The sequence below is a fragment of the Synchiropus splendidus genome, chromosome 3 (genome assembly GCF_027744825.2).
Source record: "Synchiropus splendidus isolate RoL2022-P1 chromosome 3, RoL_Sspl_1.0, whole genome shotgun sequence".
Lineage (NCBI taxonomy): Eukaryota > Metazoa > Chordata > Actinopteri > Syngnathiformes > Callionymidae > Synchiropus > Synchiropus splendidus.
Window position 1 is genome coordinate 15,636,941 of NC_071336.1, and position 22,055 is coordinate 15,658,995.

Consider the following 22,055-nt stretch of genomic DNA (forward strand, 5'->3'; position numbering starts at 1 on the left):
TCAGCTCGCTTGTGCGGCCACGTTGTATGACATCAGTCCGGGTCCTTCAGAACCGACAGTGCAGGTGGTTGATGGGTAGCTGCAGTAGTCAATCAGATCACGAGTCGGGGATAGCAAATCCTTCTAGCTGGCCTCGAGTTGAGCGTGACTTGCATGCGTCCTGTGATTGGATACTTCTATAATAATTTCCAGACAAAAACGCTACCATTTTTTGACTCTCGGGGGCCTATAACATATACAGATTTTTATGAGCAAACTGGCTTCAGAGCAATGAAACCACAGATGTTTAGAGACATGTTGCGTTGATGGTGCTGTTCTCTGCCCCTGTATTTCCGCAGCATTTACAGCCACACCGACTGTATAACCCGGGCGGAGAAAGGGTTTGTTCGCCTCTTCAAGTAACTACCTCAGGCTTAGCGCTCGGTGAGTGCAAACATAGATTTTTTTTTTTTCACGTTAAATATGTTTATGATTGGTGCACTGACGCAGCTGTGTGATTGAGGCATACATGTTTCTTCTGCCGCTGCAAAATGTGGCCGTCTTGTTCGAGTCTTTCTGAGATGAAACTGCGGCTTTGCAGTTGGAATTGCAGTTGCAATTGGACAATCTTCAAAATACAAGCCCTTTCATTTGGAAAGATGTGTCTTTTGTGTCTATTTGCCTGCTCCTCCTGCACTTTCACACTACATTGTGTGTTGTTCATCTTCTTGGCAAGGCCTTTCTGATCCACCTGATTAACCGGTAGCGGAGGCTCCTCCCATGCACTGTTTAGTTGGCTGTTTTTGAGTTGATGCAAATACTTTGAACATGAACTCACAAGACTGAGGTAAATAAATCAGTATATGACAAAAGTATCTCCATTCTGTAAAAGCCTCACAAACACCGACACACTTGAATTAGTTAGAAAACATTTTAAGAAGTAAATGAAATGAATATATTATACAGTATATGTATAATTGAGCAACAGTAAGAGGGTAGTTCAGCCCACTGAAACAGACCAAAGTTTTTGTCACGGATGGATATTATTTAAATATCTTGCATAGGATAGATGAAAGAAAAGAATGCGCCTAAAAAGCTGTCATAAATTCCATTAGTGAAAAGTACGCAGGGAAATAAATGCCTGCCAGAGCAGAGGCAGGATTGGACGGGAGACACACCTTCACTTGTGTGTGTCGTTCTTCAAGTCGTGTTCCAGCAAGCAGGACGAATGTCTTTGGAAGTCCAGAGTAGAGGAGAGGGTCGGAGTCCGTGAAATAATGTGGGTGTAAGAAGACGTAAAAACAAGAAGAAGAAGAAGATGGTTTGACATCCTGAGATCTCTCTTTTTACTGTTGACATTCCACCAGGTGAGTCCATTTCATGTTCTTGTCTATAGTGGCTTCGCAGTCAAGGCACAACTTCTGGGAGTTACTGAGCTACACTACACTTCTGTGGTGTCACAACTATTTATGAAGAAGTGTGTTTTCTGTACACAATTCTAAGCTTTTTGTTCTGCCATTTGCTTCTTTCAACTGCTTTATTGGAAGGTGCGTTACAGGGCATATGCATGAGTCACAGAACACACAAACACACCCTTAGTTACTCAAGTTATGCTTTGTGGAGTGAAGTGATTTGAGAGAAGTGTTCTGGTTCATAGTTCCCTCTGTGACATGTGAGATGAGATCTCATTGGATTTGAATATCAGTTGCATGGAGATCACAGTCCACAGATCCAATCACAGTCCAGACACCTGTGGTGACAACATCAAGTGTTCTTCTCATGATAATGGATTTGTTGTTTTCAGCTGAGACATTAAATATGGACTGATTTTACAGTGAGACTTAACACAGCGGAGCCCATGCATCCCAGAGGACAGTACAGTAAAATAAAAACAGCTAGCATGGCGTGCTAAGCTCATGCCGTATGCCACAGTACAATGAAAAGAAACAGAGCATGTTCACGCTGCCATTCAGCTCTATACACTACTATGTTATGACCAAAGTTCAGCACATGACTCCCCGTCTTCAGTGTGAGAGTGTGACGATAATAACTTAGACTTAGACTTAGACTTTCTTTATTGTCATTGCACAAAAACATATCACTATATGATGGCAACGAAATTTCGGTCTGAGGCCTCCAGTTTCCAAAAACAAAATAATACGTCCAAAAATAAATAAATAGATAGATAAATAATAATAATAATATATAATAATATAACATAATATAATATAATATAATAATCTCTCTCTCTCTCTCTCTATATATATATATATATAGCCCACTCTCTCTCTCTCTCTCTCTCTCTCTCTCTCTCTCTCTCTATATATATATATATATATATATATATATATATGTAATTAGAGAGAGAGTGCGAGATGGAATAAAGTCAGTTGACTTGTATGCAGAAACTTCAGTCAATAAGGAGTTTAAACAAATTGCTTCACAAAAACTGTGGTGGGCGTGCATGTGATTGATCGTCAGGAAGTATTGACACAATTTCAGTGCGCCCACGTCAAGGGCGTAGTTATATACTAATAGCAGAGAAATGTTCAACAAGTTTTGACTTGCTGTCAACTTGTCAAAAATATGCGACTTAGCTACTGCAGAGACAGGCAAACAATCTCAGCTGTTCCCTCTAACACAGATGTTGGTGATCAGGTCGGGGAGCCAGATCACAGTGAAGATCCAGGAGACCATCTAATGTCAAAATAAGAATTTAATGGGGAAACCAAAATGCGGCAGGTCTAGCGAAAACATAAATATTTACATTGTGTGTCCACAGATGGCAACTGCGGCTTATCATATGATAAGCGAAAACAGATATCACAACTTAAAACCTTGGACACTTCGGACATAGATGTAGCCAAAAAAAAGACTAATATCACGGTTCAAGTCCTGACTTGTGTTGCTCAAGAATTGACACAGTGTTCCAACACGTTGAATAGACAACTCCATTTGTGGAAAAATGTAGACGTGCCAGATCAAACTTGTTACATTAGAGTGAAGTGTCAGGTGCAATCTGTTAAGAAACTAAATCTCTCTCTTGTGCAACAAAAGTGAAACTTTTGTGTAATCCTTGTGAAACATACTCTTGTAGTATTAATAAACGTGTCAGTGACATGTCAAGCTCAAGGCCCTCAAGCAGAAGCATCATTGATGTACTTTGAAATACATGTCCCTCAATACATGTCACTTCTGTCGCACACTCTAACACAGGGGTCCTGAACTTGAATCACAGGGCGGCCTCCAGAGGTGGCAGAGTGAGGGGCTTTCATAATCATCAAAAAGCCATCCCCACAAATACGCGTCACATGTTTATCCACCGCAATGGAGGTGCTTACTATCTAGGAAGACGAAAATAAAAATGGGTTTAATTGCCATTGTCCCCTGGCACAGAAGGTGTGGTAACTATGAATGGAGCAACAGCGGAATCATGAGCAAAAATGAATAAAAGTACAGTTTAGTGCACCCTCAATTAAAGTACAGGATCCCAATGTGTAGGCTAAATACAATCCATTGAAATTTCCTTGTACAGTGTTTGCCATACATCTCACTTTGGGCAAACAGGGGCTGTAAATGGATATCTCCATCAACCACTGGGGTTTTTGAGTAAGAAAGCAACAGCAGACTGTTGTGACCAAGGTTGTGACACATTCCTCTTCATATGCATCAGCCAGAGGTCAAACTTATCATGTCCCCAAATCAAATGATTCTATTGCGGGTAGTGTAGACTCTAGAGTGGACTGGAAGTGGTAGTCACTGGAGCTGGTAGTCAGTGATGCCAGTAACGCGTTACTCAGTGACGTGCAGTGAGGTTTATGGCTGGTGAGGCACTGACTTCATAACAGTCAGATTTACAAACACATGAACCCCACAGAGTAGCTTATTCACCGATTGGCAGCAGTTAACGGGTTATGCTAAAAATCCCATATTAGCTTTTTGGCATACAAAGTGTACTATCCAAAAAAGCACAAAAAATCAAACAAACAAATGACAACAAAAAAGTTATTATGGTCTTAACTTTTATGCTGTATGGTGAGCGAGTGGTGAGCTTCTCACGTCAGGCGAATCAGCACTGGACGCTGGAAACTACATGCACAAACATGATAAATACAGTTAAGGGTCTGATCTGTCTGGTCGCACAACATTGTTCAAAAACAACTTCTCAAACTCCCAGAACACTGAGGTGTGCAGCTGGGAGCTGCAGGAACATTGCGCTCCGCAGTGCAGAGTAGCGGTCCGGGTCTCGCGATGTGTGCGGGTGTTTGATAACTCACGTGTTTTCACCTTTATTAGGCTGATAAACATCCAATTTTATTGTCAGACAGATTTGCTTAAATGAATAAAGCCGCGCTCTACAGTAGCTACTTTCACTGCTGAGGTCTCACCGCAGTGCAGCTGTCTGCATGAGGACAGCAAAGAGGAAAGATGCTGATTTTCCCCAAGTTACTGAAGATCACCAGACTATTCATTGATCATTTCTGACCTGAAGATCACAAGTGCCCCCTACCATGAGGCAGGAGAACTGCGTGCCTCACTTTGTGGCTTTTCACGGCTGTTTTATGATCGCTCAGCGCAAGAAACTAGAACTCAGAAAATTATGACATCCATCAGCTATTCAACAGCAACAGTGTTTGAACATTTTAATAGCGACATACAGAGAGACAGCAATACGTTCTCACTGCATGCCAGCACAGTTAGTCAAGTCATTGAGCCATCTATGGTGAGGCTCAGCAGGTGGCTGCCGCACCGCGCTTCTCTTCTCAGTATTTGAACAGTAAATGTGAAAATTCATCGATTTTGAATGAAAACCTAAAACTGATTGTATTTAAAAAAAAACATTCATAGTGTAAATCAGTGGATAAACATAACCATTTAATATATTTTTTCATTTGACATTTTTTTCTTTCCAGGATTGACTCCCCTGACTGCACCTCACTGGTGTTACTGAGTAACGCGAGTAATCGAATGCGTTTTTATTTCAAACAAAGTAGTCAAATTAAAGTTACTTATCTAAGTCACTGTGCATTGCTATTGTTGCCATTGCCAGGAAGCGAAATATTACCATTCCTTTTTTACATCTGCGTCTTTGGGCATGACGTTGTGTGCGGGACAAGCCAGTCACGTTTTCAACACACTCACGGCTACACGGCAGTAAATAACAGCTGTGAGGAGAGAGATGCACGTTTCTAGCTGAAAATACAGACACTACTTTGAATTAGTGTCTGCTATAGATGACGGTATTACCACCAATGCGCAGAAATCACTGTTTAAAGAGAGCAAAATAAAGCAGCCTCGCAAGTGTGTCGAAAGTGCGAACTCAAAAAACTATGCACCAATTTTTCAAAATCCACTTGACAGGTCAAGTTAAACAACACTTATGACAGATTTTTAGACTTTCATAGATTATTTTATCTTTGGTGCAGGAAGAAATGGTACAGATGTGATGTACTGATGTTGCATTGTCTCTCGAAAGTCAGAAATAAAATGATCCTCAGCGCGACGGAGCGTAGAGGCGAGTAACAGCAGCCACTTAAGTGCAACGACTGCCTCCAGGTGTAGAGATTGTGCTAAAAACAATGACCCCCAACATGGAAAAACACTGAACCCCCAAGGACTCCGACCTCAAAATTGACATAAAAGAGCTGTAGTCAGCTGCAAGATGTAACTTGACAAGGAACTTGTAATCCAACTTAGTTACTTTTAAATTCAAGTTGTCAGTAAAGGAACTAAGTTGCTTTTTGAGGGAAGAATCAGTATTCAGTAGTCATATTACTTTTTCAAAGTAGCCGTGGCAACACTGCTGGTAGTATGACAGTACACAGTCTGCAGATGCATGATGCAATGGTATACAATGACTGGCTGCAGACAGCTCGCCCAAACCTACCTTGGTACTGCATGAATGATCTACAGTTTTCTCTTTTGCAGGAGTTCCAAATGGCCGATAGCTACTCAACACCACCTGCCAATGTGAGCAGTGGCTCCATTGTGGGTAACTCAGTAGCAACGGCAGTGGGTGCCGTGATCCTCAGCTTGGTCTTCCTACTGGGCGTTCCTGGAAATGCGTTCATCATCTGGAGCATCCTGGCACGAGCACGAAGACAGTCAATCACCACGCTTCTTATCCTCAACCTGGCCATTGCCGATGGTTCTCTGATGGCTCTTACACCATTCTTCATCATCTACCTGGTGATGGGCACCTGGGTGTTCGGGGCAGTGATGTGCAAAATCCTCTTCTACTTATGTTTGCTCAACATGTACGCCTCCATCCACCTCATCATGCTGATGAGCCTGCACCGGCTGGTGGCCGTGCTGTGGCCACGGCGTGTCAGCTCTGTCACCGGCCAGAGGACCGTGATGCGCCTGCTGGCCGGGGTGTGGGTGCTGGTCATGGTTGCCTCCGTTCCAGCCATGATATTCAGAGATGTGGAGACGAGAGACAAAAGAAAAGTGTGTGATTCCTACCATAATCCTGAAAGTAAAGTAAGTCACTCGCCCATCAACATTAATATTATACTAACTCAGGATAATAAATTATGTGAAACAAGGTGAATGATCAAATACAGTTGGTAGATTACTTTTTTTGGAGGGTGCGGGGCTAGCGAGTACATTGGTAGGACGATGTTGAGGTTGGAACTGCCAGGCAAAAGGTGGAGAGGAAGGCCAAAGAGGAGATTTATGGAGGTGGTGAAGGAGGACCTGAGGTTTGTAGATTTGAGAGAAGAGGAAGCAGAGGACAGGGTGAGATGGAGGAGGATGATCCGCTGTGGCCAGCCCTGAAGGGAGAAGCCGAAAGGAAAAGAAGAAGAAGAAGAAGATGGGGGTCATGAGTTTTAGAATGAAGAAAAATGGCTTCAACAAGAAGGGCTTGTTTCCCATGCAGGGAAAAGGTGCATGGGGAAGGGATCTTGGAGCAGAGCTAAGGCCATGTTGAGAGACACTCTAGAAACTCTCAGCTCGATCCTCAACAATGGTCTCAGCAAAGGTCAATGTCTCTGTGAGCCAGTAATGCATATGACACTTGATGCCCTAAAGCTGTCCAACTGTTATGGCTTTATTCTTTCCTGGTGGCCAATGTTTTCACTCAAATATCCTCTCCCTCCACAGGCAGTTATCCAGTACATGCTGGAGCTTGTTTTGGGATTTTTAATTCCTTATAGCGTCATTGTCATGAGCTACATCTGCATCCTGCGGAAGATCAGACAGACCAAGTTCCAGCGGCGCATTCGTAGTGAGAAGCTGATCTTAGCCATCGTGCTGACATTCTGCATCTTTTGGTTGCCCTATCACGTCGTCAACATGGTGCATGTAAGTCACATGATTTGTCAATATTTAGAATAATGCTTATATAATAATAAAAAAAAAACATTCGGCGAATGCCAAGCGTGTCGTTATTTCATAACCAGAGTGTGTTAAAGGAAGTGCACATGAAACAGTTCCCCAAACAGTGGACTCTCTCTTTTTTTGAAGACTGTTTTTGTTGTAATGGTATCACCAGTTACCAGTTAACAGAATCAACTGTGACAGCGTGACAACGTCATTATGCCAGAAACATTTGCACGCATAAGACAGCGTCACAGTGAACACTCGCGCATGCGTGTAGTTATCTTAGGGTCCACTCAAGGTTCGGTCTAAGTTGAGCAGCTAATGCTAACTTTCGGTTCCAACACAGGAATTTCCAGACCACACTGGGCAGGTGGACCGAATCAGGCAGCGGCAATCCTGATCAACTCAAGCAGTTCGCGGAAATAGCTTGATCTACGGTGGCCTGAAGTGGACAAAAAGTAGTCTCACTAAAGAGGAATTCTTGACAAAGGATGAATAGTTATAGAAGTAAAAGAAATGGTTATATTTCACTAAGAATATGTACTAAGCCTGTGTCGCAGATGCCTGTATAGTAGCCTATTCTAAAGTAAAACTCATTCTAATTGTCACCCCCGCCACTTCTGAAAACAAAGTGATGCCCTTGTATAAAATGAAAACTCTGAACCTATTTAAATGTCACTTTATAACGCACAGCATACAACCTTTTAGGATTACTAGGTTGCTCATGATAATTTAGGAATATTACAAAGCTAGCTACCTGCTGGTCTCATGGATCAGCGCATTCATCCTTGTAGGTTCAGTTCCAGTTTTTTTAGCTGAGTTGATGCAATTCTTGGATCATCAGTATTGTTTTATTGATTTGATTTGATTAGATTCTATTATACTGAAATGACCACATGATAGAAAAACAAAAGACAGACATGCTTGTCTTCTTGAAACAGAGTCGTTGTGTAGTGCACAAAACAATATGCGGTTTCACTGAGTATAAATGAGTGCATAGATAAATCTTTTGTGGTGACAGAGATCATATTTCACACCGTTACGTGGCAAAAAAAAAAGTGAATTACTATTTACTTTGAACAAATGTTGTTGCCCACAGGTAGCATGGGCTCTGCATCCAGAGGGGCGAAGGAAGACAATGTAAGTTATCACTGCTACAAATGACCTTGACCTTGGCAGGCTGTAACTGTTGTATGATCAATGTACTGTAAACAATGTCAATGTACTGTAAAAAACATAGTCATTAAACCATTTTTTAATTCTCTCATCAGACTGGAAAATATTTGGAAAAACGGCCGAGCCGTCAGCTCCTCTGTGGCCTTCATGAGCAGCTGCGCGAACCCGGTCCTGTACTTCTTTGCTGGAAAGTCGTACATCAGACGAGAAGGATTTTCTTTCATGGCCCGTTTATTTGAGGGGACAGCACTGGACTTGGCCTCCAGGAAGTGGAGGCAGAACAGCCAGAACAGCCGTGACAAAGACAAAGAGGCTGCCAACACAATGATAAAGTCTAACCAGTCAGAGAACATGGCCAACTCAAGTCCACAGAGTAAGCCAGTCTCAAATGGCAAGTCAAGGACACGAGGACATGAGGATCCTGACAGGCCGGATGCTTGTAAAGATTGACTCATGAACATAAATCCTGAACTGTCATCTAAGCGGATCACAACGACTGCACTGCTCCACTTTTGATGTTTTATGTCGACTGAGCGTTTCTTTCATGCAAACATTGTTTTCAGGTCAAAATGAATGTGAGTAGTCTTCCAACACGACCACAACAACCACTGTGACACCGTCAGGTTGTCATGGTGAGAAGGTAGTGTATGTAAATGGTCATCAGGAAACTCGTCATCAAGTCAGAATTGACTCAAACAAAGCAGAGGAAGTGGTTAGGCAGAGGAGGGAACACCTTTCCTGGAAACTCTCCCATTGCTGGTTGTTTATTCCAGTTCAATTAAAGAACAAATATAAAAGCAAAGCTAGATCTTCACAACATTTTCTGCCTGTAACTGGTCTGTCAATGAACATAAATAATAATAGCAATAATAATAATTTATAGTAATAATTGCTCTGATTTCTTAACCTTAGGGCCAGAAGAATTCCACAGGTGGGGATTAAAATGGAGAAGACCAACCACTGAATTTCTGTTCCATTTCCTGTGCTTATTCCCTAATGGGGTGAGAGACGGCTGGTGCATGTCCATGCTGTCTCTTTGCTTGTTTTTCAAAGTTGGTGGGACTCACTCCAAAACTTCACGACTCAGGTAAACCGCCGCTGAGACCCAGCACCAAAGGAAATGTGTTCGTTGAGTTATTGAACACAATATTGAACAGAATGCAAACCTAGGCAGGATGACAGCTAGATAATTTGGTAGAAATCATATGGAGCGGTTGATATGAATGAACAGGAGATGCAGTGTCTAACATATGATGTTTGTAGTGACCGCCACGTCTATCTGGTGTCAGTTCTGTGTCACATTCTTGACAAGCAGAGTGACACATAGCAAGGCATTTTACATTCACTTAAGTGATATCTGGAGAAGACATTTCACTACGTCAAATACTGTCATTTGTGCTCAATTAACGTTATATGTGCCAGATGAAGAGGTGAATGAAGAATGAAGAACTTCAGTGCATTTCTAGCAACAGGTATCGTCAAAAGCAAGACGGGGCCACGGTTGTTTAAAACTGCTGGATTTGATCCACCATTTGTGAGTTGGTTGGTTGGTTACACCTTTGACAGAACATTATTCAAGTCAGTGCAAGGACAGGCATTTTTAACATTAACTCGGTTAGCCAGTCACATATTTCGATATCGCTTACTTCTCAAATGCTCATAATAAAGAAAATTAACGCGCGTAGATGATCATAATACATTTCTTTTACCCATTGTCACATCTTGCTTGTTTGCACTTCTACGTCTTGAGCAGTAACTTTTTGAATACCGCTGTCATGTGCCCAGTCTAGGGGACACAACATGGGGTGCTACAATCGCCAAGCACTCCCAAGAGGACAGCAGCAAACTAGAGAAACTAGAGAAAAAAAAATGCTGACGCAGTGCAACAAGTTTAACTCAAAAGATGCCCATACCAACAAACATGCCCCCAACAGCCCCTGTCAGGCAAAACTCAATGGTTCTTGAATTTATTCAAACTAAGGTGGCTGCTTTGCAAGCTCAAACACACGCTCCATACAAACAGCTTCACGAAGATTGTTTGGTTTAACTTATATTGGCTGATTTAAAAAAAAGTTAAAGCAAACAATACCATTGCTCACAAAACCAGACACAAAATGCATTCACATAAACCACGGACACAAGACTAGCTGCTTGGTTGGAAGTGGCTGGAGAACGAGAGGATGAGCAGGCTGCAGCAGGTTACAAAATAACAACAGGGATATGACCACCCATGCACTACCCCAAATGTTGTGTCCATAGCATATTATCTTGGCATCTTGTGATTCACCTTGGCGGCTGGAGAGAGCATACATGATCAAACAAGCTTCCTGTGGACCCAGGATTTCCCCTCATGCAACCATTATTGCACAAGATATAGGGGCTGGTTTGCGGCACACTCAGTTGAAACGACAGAAAGAGGAAACAGGGGAGAAGATTCTATGCAGATTGGAACGTCTCTGGGAGACAGCATTAATAAAAGGTCAGTCGTTTGATTATTACAGATATTTTTACTTATTTCAAAACACAACAGTGTGTGAAAAGTTTTGTTTTCAAGTAAAGGGACAGCTTTTTCAGCTCAGTTCAGCTGAAATCTAAAGAATTACAGTTATTTGTTTTTCTAATTTGACAAATAGGCTAACTTTATCTTTCTAATGGGACAAACACTGAAGCCAACAACAAGATATTCTTGACAACTCATAGGGTAATCGTCAGCGTATAGTCACAGAATAATAAGAAACTATGCATTTTAATGATGAAGTTGGACTTTGGAATTTGAAAAAAATAAAATCACATGAATAAAAAAGCATCTAGCGACCACCAGGTAGACGCTACTAAAGTCAGGTGATGAGTTAATAAGATATTTGGTGAATTATGAAAGCTGTCATTGAGGCTACTTCAAACTGTGAACCATATATTGAATAGAATATTAGTTCCTCTGCAATCACATACAAACATTCAGTAATCTCACCACCATGACCACCACCACGTAAGTGTTAAGTGAAGGTGAGAATGTGTGTAGTTTTCCACCACACAGATCTCTATGTTGATCTCCCCAGCAACATATCCTGTTTCCTGCTTGAGAAAGTTTGTGTCTGTCCTCAGTTGCAGAAGTCTTCCGTGTGACCTAATGATGACATCAAATATCACCACCGCAGCTGCTGCTATCAAGTCGAGCTCGATGCAGCTCTCTGCCCAGGTTGGAACTGGCATCCTGCTACTTGCCTTCATTCTTGGCTTCCCAGGCAACCTGCTTGTGGTCTGGTCAGTCATCTGTCGAGTGAAGAAGCGTTCAGTGACCTGCGTGCTCGTGCTGAACCTGGCGCTGGCCGACGCTTTTGTGCTCCTTGGTGCTCCACTTTTCCTGCGATACCTGGCAGGAGGGCGGGGTTGGGAGTTCGGCTCGGCAGCATGCAAACTGATCCATTACCTGAGCAGCGTCAACATGTACGTGTCCATCTACCTGATCTCCCTGATGAGCATGGACCGCTGGCTGGCCGTCACAAGGCCCTTCATGTCTCAGAGAATGCGAACAAAGAGGTCCCTGCTGATGATTCTACTGCTCGTCTGGGTCATGGCCTTTGTTCTGTCGGTGCCTATGCTCTTCTATCGCAGGTAAGGGGAGGACATGACACTAACAGATACACATTGGTCACAACACATGAAGAGAGAGTAATAGTGGCATTATCACAACAAGGTCACCAGCTGCTGAGTCTACATTGGCTGAAGCTTTGGGCTTGCTGGTGGTTCTCTATATTTGCCAAGCAATGTAGAGGCACACTGTCCGCGATGTCCCACGTCACCCCACTCCCCACTTGATCTAACAGATCTGACTGTAACCATTGAAATACTGTTAGTTACAGTGTATGGGCTGGGTGGAGCAAAACAGAGTGAACTGAGATGCGATTCCTACCCCTCTCTTTTGACATGGGGAAGCATACACAAGGCACTCCAATTAGAAACCAGGAGACATGTACCTATGATCCTGTTCTTTCGGTTTTGTGCTTCGAGACTTGGCGATGGTAGACAAAAGACTGCAATAAATCGCTGAGCATAATGAGCATATCTTTGGGCTGTGGGAGGAAACTGTAGTACCTGTAGAAAACCCACACAGGCACAGGGAGAACATGGAAACTACATGCAGAAAGGTCTAGAGCTGGATTCAGTTTTACTTAACTATGTATTTTTAAACCAATTTCTCTTCTTCTTCTCAGTGTTCAGATTCTACCACGTGGAAACTTCTCATTGAACATTTGCATTCCATACCACCCAAGCGGTGTGGGTCACAGGGTGTTCCAGTACCTGTTGGAGACCATCATGGGCTTTGTGGTTCCCTTTGCCCTCATCAACACCTGCTACTCGTCCGTCATCTGTCGGCTGAGGAGCGCAAAGTTCCAGCAGAGAGCACAAGGCAGCCGTCTGATCTTGATGATCATCATCGCTTTTGCCCTCTTCTGGTTGCCGTATCATGTTGTCAACATCTTGGAGGTGATTCAGTCCGGGCATATAGTGAGGTTAGATGGCCGGTCAGGTCAGCTCGAAATAGAGGGACAATCTAAAGGCTACATCCTGCCTTATGTTGTATGTTCATTGTTGATGAATGGCTAGAAAAAAGCCATCCCACCACTCATACTACAGGTCCCATAATGTACTGCAACAGTTAACGTTTGAAGAGTGACACCCAAATCTGAACTCGATAGTGAGTCATCATGTCAGCCCACAATGGGCAAGTACGGAGCAGCAGCATACAGTGTCAGCACAGAGACGGCTCAGCTAAAGAAAATAGACTAAAGGATTTCATTTTTCCTGTTGGAACATCCTAAGATGGAGTTTGAAACCTCTGTTCTCAAACAAAGACACAACGTTGAAGGTAGTTTAATGTCATGGGGTGGTTCTTGAATTCTCTTCACTTCTCTTCAGGTGATTGGCCTCCTGCAGGACAACCGGAACGTCATCGCTGCAGCAAAAGCTGCGCGTCCAAACGTCACGGCCTTCGCCTACTTCAGCAGCGCGGTCAACCCTATTCTTTATGTTTTTGCGGGAAGCTCCCACATCCGCCAGGCAGGCTTCAGCTTCATGGCCAAACTGTTTGACGCCACCTACTCAGAGAGCAGGACCACGTCCACCTTCACGCGCAGCGGGCGCACCGGTTCCACCCCAGACGAGAGCACCGTCCTACACAGCCTGTCCGTCAAACTGGGAAAGCCTTTTAAAGGGAAGAGCAAAGACAGAAACGACAGTGTTGCTGAAAGAGAGATGAATGAAGGCCAAACTCTGGCCACCCTTGAACAGTCGGACTAATTCAAGGTCTATAAGTGCACATGCAAGTAGAACGTTCGTGATGTATGTAGACTTCCCTCATCATTATTGTACTTGCTCATTACATCCATTTATTTTGTGCACCTTACATACTAATTTAAATTTTGTCTTTGATGGTGGACTTTGTACAGTTTAAGTGGGCAGCAATCTATGTATAATGGAATGTGAACTCGTTGAATGAAAGTGAAGCATTGTACTGATTTTTTCATAGCAACAATCAGTAATCCATCATTGTGGTACAAAAAACAAAAGCTGAATGAAGTTAACTGTTTATTTAAAAATTCACATCAAACAAGCATTTTTTAATGTGTATTGATTGCGATGTATATTTTTTCAAAATTCTCTAAAATGTGATTTTTGTGTTGGCTGTTTTTGAGTGTGTATGTGAAATGTATACCAGAAAATGTTTGATATGGCGTGAGAAGGAACAATTCATGTTGTGGAAAATGAAATCTTCCTTATTCACTTGTTTCTATGACGACCTTCTATGGGTAGGGGATGAAATGTGTCCAAAGTCATGAAGGAATTGGCTTCCATTAGTTGTCTGCATGACATCAATGAATTGTGTTATCTTTGTTTTATACTTGTGTTCTGAGCTCTGAGAATCAGAGGATTCTGTACACACAGGGTCAGTGTTTTGCAATAAATTTTGCTTTGCTAAAACCCATCCAGGTTTCAGTTATTGTAGTTTTCCATCGACCTATCTATCTGTAGCTAAACCATGCAAGCATTTTTAACTACTGTTGCTTAATAATGTTGTCATTTTTGACATCTGGGTAGGTTTATATCTGAAAAAATAGGTATGTTGTGTTCTTTCAAAGTAACTGCAGCTGGATTGTGCTTTTGCCATATTGCAACACAACATCCGGTACATTTTCATGCCTCATGTTGTGCGTGATTTCACAACAGCACAAATAAGTGGCTCGCCACTCGCTACTTTGCCCATGTGATTCAAGCATGAGTCACAAATTTTTTTTTCAAACAGACCACAAACCAGTCTCAGGGGTGAAATTCTGGAAATTTAGTCAGGCTTTGACATGGCAAGCCATGACAGGGCACCTGTGGATCTGACACTGCTCAGCATGCCTTCAGGCTTCCCTTAAAGCGGAAGTTAAAAATAAAAATGTCCTCTTATGAAGTTAATTACTCGACAAGCTTTGCATGATGGGACATTTTTAGCTGATGCTCCATCAATATTAGATATATATTTCCACCCCTGAACAGTTTTGAAACGGGCATGCAAAAGCATCGGATAGGAAAATGTGTGGCTCTGTGTAGATCAGACCTGAGCAAAGTGTGGCCTGGGAGCTATTTGCGGCCAGATGCCTATATTTTTGTGCACCCGTTTGACATCTGACGAAAACTGTAACTGATATGTCCTAATTTTTCGGCCTTTTTTGTTCTCTCTTTTAGTCACCGCCACCACTTCAGCAGTAAATATAGCATGTTCTTGTTTTAAGATGAAAAATTTCTTATTTTCATTGGCCATTTTTGTGTTTTTCCTGTTCCTCATAATTAAAGGAATACTGAAAATATATTTTGAAATAAATTGCCTTTTTATCTTGAATGTCCAGTCAATAGTTGATTTAAATTCAAATTAAGTGCATATGTCTTATGGCTATCTTCTAAGGTTCATTTTGTCCTTGTTATATTTTAGTTGATATTATTCCATCATGTTTTGTTGTCATCGCTGTCTTCCTTTTAGCATATTGGCCCCTCTGGAGGAGATGCAGCCTAATGCTATTCCGATTGCTAACTGCAAAATAAAAACAAATAGAAACAAACGGTTGCATTGTCGCATTTTCAAAATTTGCTTAAAAATGTCAAAATACTGCATCAGAAAACACGCCAGAAACAGTCAGTATATATGTGCTATAAGAGCTAATGCCATTTATTTATACATTTTCCTTTTTATTTATCTGACTTATTTCCACTTTTTGCCTTTTATTTATTTCAACATTTCGGTGTCAGTATGTAAATGAGGTAGGCGGGACAAACCTCAGTCTGAAGCAGCGATTGGTTCTAGCGATGCAATCCAATCAGCTCCTACTGTATTATCGAGCATCATTGGTTCATCCAAGGATCGCAGTCACACCAAACCTGACGCTGGGAGACCTTTGATGCATTCTGAAAGTTTTGTGACTCGACAAGTCCAATGCCAATCTGGGATGAGCATGAGTCGCATCAAACAACTTCTTTGTTCCTTTTTCATGTTGTTAACTGTTGTATCGCCACTGTTGTATCACTGGTGAACCGGACATCTAGTCCTGTCAGGTCACCGCCGAGTTTGTTTGTCTTCATTGATCACACATCACGAAACCACTGATCACTTTCATTTGAGGCTCGGTTTTGGTGCTGCCGGCTCAGTTCTAATGTTGACTTTTCATGAGAAGAACGTCATCCATTTTTTCCGGATCCAGGCTGCTGGACCGCACTATTTTGATGTGAGCTTGGTGTCAGCTGTCAAAGGCGAATGGTTCATTCACCTTTTTCACCACAAAAATCTCTTACTTTGAGTAGTAGATATGGCTTCAAAGGCTCAGCATCAAGTTCAGGAACACAGTGAGAGGAAGTGTTTCATTCATGCTGATTTATTGAGAAGGTGAAGGAGAAGCACAGCTGGTTATGATGAGGGAAGACCAATGCATCTTGGTGTAGAGCACAGCAGCTGCAGATGAAGAGTCAGTGAAGCTCGGGTCCTGACTGGAGTCTGAGGATAAAAAGACAGCAGTTCATTTCCACTGAGCCTCTGGACTTTTATACCACACTTTCCTTCTGTTCTTGTTTTGTTCTTGATGGGGTTGTGTTACCTTATTTGTTGAGATTCAGTCATCAGAAATGAGAGATTTGTCTAAACAGAGTCCATTAGACAGTGGGTCTGCGGCTAGATTTCCTTTTGCTGCATAATAATAACCTGGAATACGAGGAACATTTGACTTCAAATCACGAGTCAAGTATGGAACATTTCGACGTGTGAGATCCATGTGTGTGCGCACTGTTGTGTGTCAGTCACTTACCTGCACTGCCGATATCATTAAGGTGATCAATATCATTTAAAGCCTTCGCTTCACAGGCGAAGACCAAAAGAGCAACAACCAGAAAGACAGTTGAGATCCTCATTTTCTAAAAGAAGACATCAATGTTCCTGAGTTCATGAGTTGAAGCTGACTTGAGAACAGAGACATTGAACTCACCTTCAGAGTCAGGTGGGAGACAGACAGGTGGACGCTTGACTATCTTCTCTGATCAGAAGTCTTCTGACTGTCACTCTGATTCTCCCTCTTTATATTCACGACTCTCTTCCCTCAAATGCCTGAACGTATGAAAACATGTCAATGTTTGTGCTCATTCTACAACCTGAAGGTGATGAAGAGAGCCAGGTTTTCACACCAGTGATCCAAAACCAAAACCATCCTCAGATCACATCTTACTGTTTTCAGAGTGGAAACCATTCAAGCAAACGTCTGCCTCAGGTTTCATTCTTTGTCTGCACCTTCTGCTACTACTTCAGTTGACTTAAAGAGGTGAAGACTATTTCGTCTTCACTACAGTCTCCAACATCATTATTTGTTTATGTTTAAATATAATAGTTAACTAAGTGTAGAGATGAGAAATTCAATATGTCACATAGAACCTGCTCATGTCTGACACACTGCTCTGCCAGCTTTATTTAGGGGTTAAATTGAGCCTGCTGTGTCCTATGTCTTTTTAACAGTTGACTTTCACTATGGACCAGTCTGGACACATTTCCTTGATGCTATTGAAGACACATTACAAATACTGTGATGAAATAATCAATTAGTCATATTGTATTCTTGAAATCATAATGCAAACTTCAGTCTTTTGTCATGTGTGATGAAAAGCCTTTTCACAATTCTCTCACCAAAAATGGTTGTTTTTCATTACTGAAGATTTCACTAACACTTTGACCGCTTTAGACGTGATGCCAGGTTGTAGCATTAGCGCTTCCTGTGAGAGTGTGTGCGCGATCAGTGAACCCTAATGGGGACGCGGAAGAGGACGCCGCCACCAATACAGGTGCGATGTCCGTCCAATATCCAACTATTTACACTGCAGTGTTTCGCCGAGGGCACAGTGCGCCGTCGCGGCCTCGTCATGCTCTCGCGCACAAGTCCAATGCAGCGAGTGAGCCACGTGTTTATCGAATTTATCATCAGATGCAGAATTGTCATGGTGGAGATTGTGTTTGGCGGTATATCGTGTGTGATGAGTTATCGCCCATCCCTAGTAGGTACTAAAATCAGTAGCAGTGTACCAGTAAAGCATAATGGATAAGAGTATGAGTGAGGTCCAACCCCATGGAACGGTGGAAAAGGGCCATTGGGGATCAGCATCCTTGATTCTGGAACAGATGGAGAGCTTCGAAGCTTCTTTACCAATTTCTTGTGGAAGTAAAAAGTTTCAATCATACAACTGATGAGATTTCAGAGTCATGTTGCACCTGAATTTGCAGGGTTCTTATCATGACACTTTTAAGCAAGTCACAAATAGCAACACATTGTGGATAGATAGTTTTCACCTCTTGAAGTCAGCTAAAGTCACCTCTCATGAATGAGTGGACACCAAGAACATAGTGTCAGCAGAAGGTGAAGATAAAGAATGAAACCTGAGGCAGACGTGTGCTTGAATGGTTTCCACTCTGAAAACAGGACAACGTGATCTGAGGATGGTTTTGGTTTTGGATCACACTGGTGTGAAACCCTGGCTCTCTTCATCACCTTCAGGTTGTAGAATGAGCACAAACATTGACATGTTTTCATACGTTCAGGGGAAGAGAGACGTGGGATCGAGAATGAGTGAACAGGGGATCCAGGAACGTTCCTCTGGGCCATGTCCCTCACAGTCCACTAGGTATTGGATCCCCTGGGACATGACATCTGCTGTTCATGATTTTATGGACCATGCAAGCAGGATGGTTGTCGGTGATGAGGGGAGGAGAAGCCTCAGAGGCTGGGCTGAGGGGAGACGTGCAGACAGGCTTAAGGAAAGAAACGTGGAAGGTGGGATGCATGCGCACAGAGTCATTGAGCTTAAGTCTGACAGCCGAGTCATTGATGTACTTCTCCAACTTGAAGGACCGATGAATCTGGGCGTTAACTTGCGGGACTCATTAGGGATCTGCAGGTCCCGCGTGGACAGCCACACCTTGTGGCTGGTATAGGGGCGCTGGAACCCTGCTCCGGTCAGCCAGTCACGTCTTGTGCTCCGCAGTATGTGAGAGGGTAGCTTGGGTGCTCACCTGTAGAAGAATGTTTGTGAAGCTGTGAGAGAGCATCAGATTCCGTGTTGCGGTAGTCGCTGATGAGTCATCGATTCAGTGAAGCACTGCTTCCATCTTGACTGGATCCGGGAGTAGACGACCCACTCCTTGGATGAAGCCCAGAAAACTGACCTGCTTGACATGGAACTCGCATTGTGTCCGCCTTGCAGAAGAGTTTCTTCTCCAGCAGCCTCTGAAGCACTAAACGTACTTGATGTTCCTCTTCCCCTCTTGAAAATATCAGAATGTCATCCAAATACACGGAAACAATGTTAGTTAGTGAGACCAAAAAGCATGGCCCGATAGTCGAAATCTCCCAGGGGTGTCTTGAAAGCAGTCTTCCACTTGTCTCCGTACCGGATTCGGACTAAGTTGTACGCGTTTCTAAGGTCAAGCTTTGTGAAAATAGTAATTTGGTTCAGGAGTTGGAATGAGGGATCAATGAGGGGAAGCCGATACCAGTTCTTCATGGTTATTTGGTTGAGACCACGGATGACACCGTATTTTCCTATTTTCACTACAACACGTTGGCTCACTCATGCCACACCTCCTATTCCTCACGCAATTCCTGTCAAGTTCATTTCGAAACTCACATCACGGGCCTAGAAACGGTGCAGTTTTAAGAGACAGCAACAGGCAGCCCCCACACAACCAAGAAAGCTGCACATTAGTTTGTCTTCAAACCCTGGTAAACGCCGACTGCTGTGCACTTCAAGTGTTAAGACATCATTTGAGGATTGTATTATATTTTGAGCTTTGAAAGCTGTGTGTCAGCTGTCAAAGGCGAATGGTTCATTCACCATTTTCACCACAGCCAAAACAAACATCTCTAACTTGGAGTAGTAGTTTATGATATGACTTCAAAGGCTCAGTATCAAGTTCAGGAACACAGTGAGAGGAAGTGTTTCATTCATGCTGATTTATTGAGAAGGTGAAGGAGAAGCACAGCTGGTTATGATGAGGGAAGACCAATGCATCTTGGTGTAGAGCACAGCAGCTGCAGATGAAGAGTCAGTGAAGCTCGGGTCCTGACTGGAGTCTGAGGATAAAAAGACAGCAGTTCATTTCCACTGAGCCTCTGGACTTTTATACCACACTTTCCTTCTGTTCTTGTTTTGTTCTTGATGGGGTTGTGTTACCTTATTTGTTGAGATTCAGTCATCAGAAATGAGAGATTTGTCTAAACAGAGTCCATTAGACAGTGGGTCTGCGGCTAGATTTCCTTTTGCTGCATAATAATAACCTGGAAACAGTGATTTTTCGAGGAACATTTGACGTCAAATCACGAGTCAAGTATGGAACATTTCGACGTGTGAGATCCATGTGTGTGCGCACTGTTGTGTGTCAGTCACCTACCTGCACTGCCGATATCATTAAGGTGATCAATATCATTTAAAGCCTTCGCTTCACAGGCGAAGACCAAAAGAGCAACAACCAGAAAGACAGTTGAGATCCTCATTTTCTAAAAGAAGACATCAATGTTCCTGAGTTCATGAGTTGAAGCTGACTTGAGAACAGAGACATTGAACTCACCTTCAGAGTCAGGTGGGAGACAGACAGGTGGACGCTTGACTATCTTCTCTGATCAGAAGTCTTCTGACTGTCACTCTGATTCTCCCTCTTTATATTCACGTCTCTCTTCCCTCAAATGCCTGAACGTATGAAAACATGTCAATGTTTGTGCTCATTCTACAACCTGAAGGTGATGAAGAGAGCCAGGGTTTCACACCAGTGATCCAAAACCAAAACCATCCTCAGATCACGTCGTCCTGTTTTCAGAGTGGAAACCATTCAAGCACACGTCTGCCTCAGGTTTCATTCTTTATCTTCACCTTCTGCTACTACTTCAGTTGACTTAAAGAGGTGAAGACTATTTCGTCTTCACTACAGTCTCCAACATCGTTATTTGTTTATGTTTAAATATAATAGTTAACTAAGTGTAGAGATGAGAAATTCAATATGTCACGTAGAACCTGCTCATGTCTGACAGACTGCTCTGCCAGCTTTATTTAGGGGTTAAATTGAGCCTGCTGTGTCCTATGTCTTTTTAACAGTTGACTTTCACTATGGACCAGTCTGGACACATTTCCTTGATGCTATTGAAGACATATTACAAATACTGTGATGAAATAATCAATTAGTCATATTGTATTCTTGAAATCATAATGCAAACTTCAGTCTTTTGTCATGTGGGATGAAAAGCCTTTTCACAATTCTCTCACCAAAAATGGTTGTTTTTCATTACTGAAGATTTCACTAATACTTTGACGGCTTTAGACGTGATGCTGGGTTGTAGCATTAGCGCTTCCTGTGAGAGTGTGTGCGCGATCAGTGAACCCTAATGGGTACGCGATGTCCGTCCAATATCCAACTATTTATACTGCAGTGTTTCGCCGAGAGCACAGTGCGCCGTCGCGGTCTCGTCATGCTCTCGTGCACAAGTCCAATGCAGCGAGTGAGCCTCGTGTTTATCGAATTTATCATCAGATGCAGAATTGTCATGGTGGAGATTGTGTTTGGCGGTATATCGTGTGTGATGAGTTATCGCCCATCCCTAGTAGGTACTAAAATCAGTAGCAGTGTACCAGTAAAGCATAATGGATAAGAGTATGAGTGAGGTCCAACCCCATGGAACGGTGGAAAAGGGCCATTGGGGATCAGCATCCTTGATTCTGGAACAGATGGAGAGCTTCGAAGCTTCTTTACCAATTTCTTGTGGAAGTAAAAAGTTTCAATCATACAACTGATGAGATTTCAGAGTCATGTTGCACCTGAATTTGCAGGGTTCTTATCATGACACTTTTAAGCAAGTCACAAATAGCAACACATTGTGGATAGATAGTTTTCACCTCTTGAAGTCAGCTAAAGTCACCTCTCATGAATGAGTGGACACCAAGAACATAGTGTCAGCAGAAAGCGAAGATAAAGAATGAAACCTGAGGCAGACGTGAGCTTGAATGGTTTCCACTCTGAAAAC

General features: G+C 42.7%; 2 protein-coding genes and 2 long non-coding RNA genes across 6 annotated transcripts; 2 read left to right on the plus strand and 2 right to left on the minus strand.

Moving 5' to 3' along the window:
- Window positions 1–1,197: 1,197 nt before the first annotated feature.
- LOC128755880 (leukotriene B4 receptor 1-like) lies at window positions 1,198–10,044 on the plus strand. Of its 2 annotated transcripts, none has more exons than XM_053859968.1 (5): window positions 1,198–1,346; window positions 5,908–6,462; window positions 7,087–7,287; window positions 8,405–8,445; window positions 8,577–10,044. In XM_053859968.1, exons 2-5 carry the CDS (start codon window positions 5,917–5,919, stop codon window positions 8,929–8,931), a joined length of 1,143 nt encoding a protein of 380 aa, XP_053715943.1. In that variant the 5' UTR covers window positions 1,198–1,346; window positions 5,908–5,916; the 3' UTR covers window positions 8,932–10,044. The 2 variants fall into 2 exon arrangements, with proteins under 2 accessions (XP_053715943.1, XP_053715944.1); XM_053859969.1 differs by having other exon boundaries at window positions 1,220–1,346; window positions 5,893–6,462.
- Window positions 10,045–10,860: 816 nt separating this feature from the next.
- On the plus strand, window positions 10,861–14,401 carry ltb4r (leukotriene B4 receptor). 2 transcript variants are annotated; one of them, XM_053859994.1, is made up of 4 exons: window positions 10,894–10,960; window positions 11,584–12,093; window positions 12,693–12,966; window positions 13,399–14,401. In XM_053859994.1, exons 1-4 carry the CDS (start codon window positions 10,920–10,922, stop codon window positions 13,777–13,779), a joined length of 1,206 nt encoding a protein of 401 aa, XP_053715969.1. In that variant the 5' UTR covers window positions 10,894–10,919; the 3' UTR covers window positions 13,780–14,401. The 2 variants fall into 2 exon arrangements, with proteins under 2 accessions (XP_053715968.1, XP_053715969.1); XM_053859993.1 differs by having other exon boundaries at window positions 10,861–12,093.
- A 1,981-nt stretch (window positions 14,402–16,382) lies between these two features.
- Window positions 16,383–17,048, minus strand: LOC128756522 (uncharacterized). Its single transcript, XR_008414246.1, has 4 exons — window positions 16,992–17,048; window positions 16,815–16,920; window positions 16,608–16,711; window positions 16,383–16,507 (listed from the first exon to the last, which is right to left on the minus strand). It is a non-coding gene; the product is annotated as an uncharacterized LOC128756522 (long non-coding RNA).
- Window positions 17,049–19,992: 2,944 nt separating this feature from the next.
- On the minus strand, window positions 19,993–20,665 carry LOC128756523 (uncharacterized). Its single transcript, XR_008414247.1, has 4 exons — window positions 20,612–20,665; window positions 20,435–20,540; window positions 20,218–20,321; window positions 19,993–20,117 (listed from the first exon to the last, which is right to left on the minus strand). It is a non-coding gene; the product is annotated as an uncharacterized LOC128756523 (long non-coding RNA).
- Between the last annotated feature and the right edge of the window lie 1,390 nt (window positions 20,666–22,055).

Coding starts and splice junctions, on each gene's coding strand:
- LOC128755880 (XM_053859968.1), top strand. CDS start 5,917: ATGGCCGATAGCTACTCAACACCACCTGCCAATGTGAGCAGTGGCTCC. Junction 7,288..8,404: donor ACGTCGTCAACATGGTGCAT/GTAAGTCACATG, acceptor TGTTGCCCACAG/GTAGCATGGGCTCTGCATCC. Junction 8,446..8,576: donor GAGGGGCGAAGGAAGACAAT/GTAAGTTATCAC, acceptor TTCTCTCATCAG/ACTGGAAAATATTTGGAAAA.
- ltb4r (XM_053859993.1), top strand. CDS start 11,522: ATGTTGATCTCCCCAGCAACATATCCTGTTTCCTGCTTGAGAAAGTTT. Junction 12,094..12,692: donor CCTATGCTCTTCTATCGCAG/GTAAGGGGAGGA, acceptor TCTTCTTCTCAG/TGTTCAGATTCTACCACGTG. Junction 12,967..13,398: donor ATGTTGTCAACATCTTGGAG/GTGATTCAGTCC, acceptor ACTTCTCTTCAG/GTGATTGGCCTCCTGCAGGA.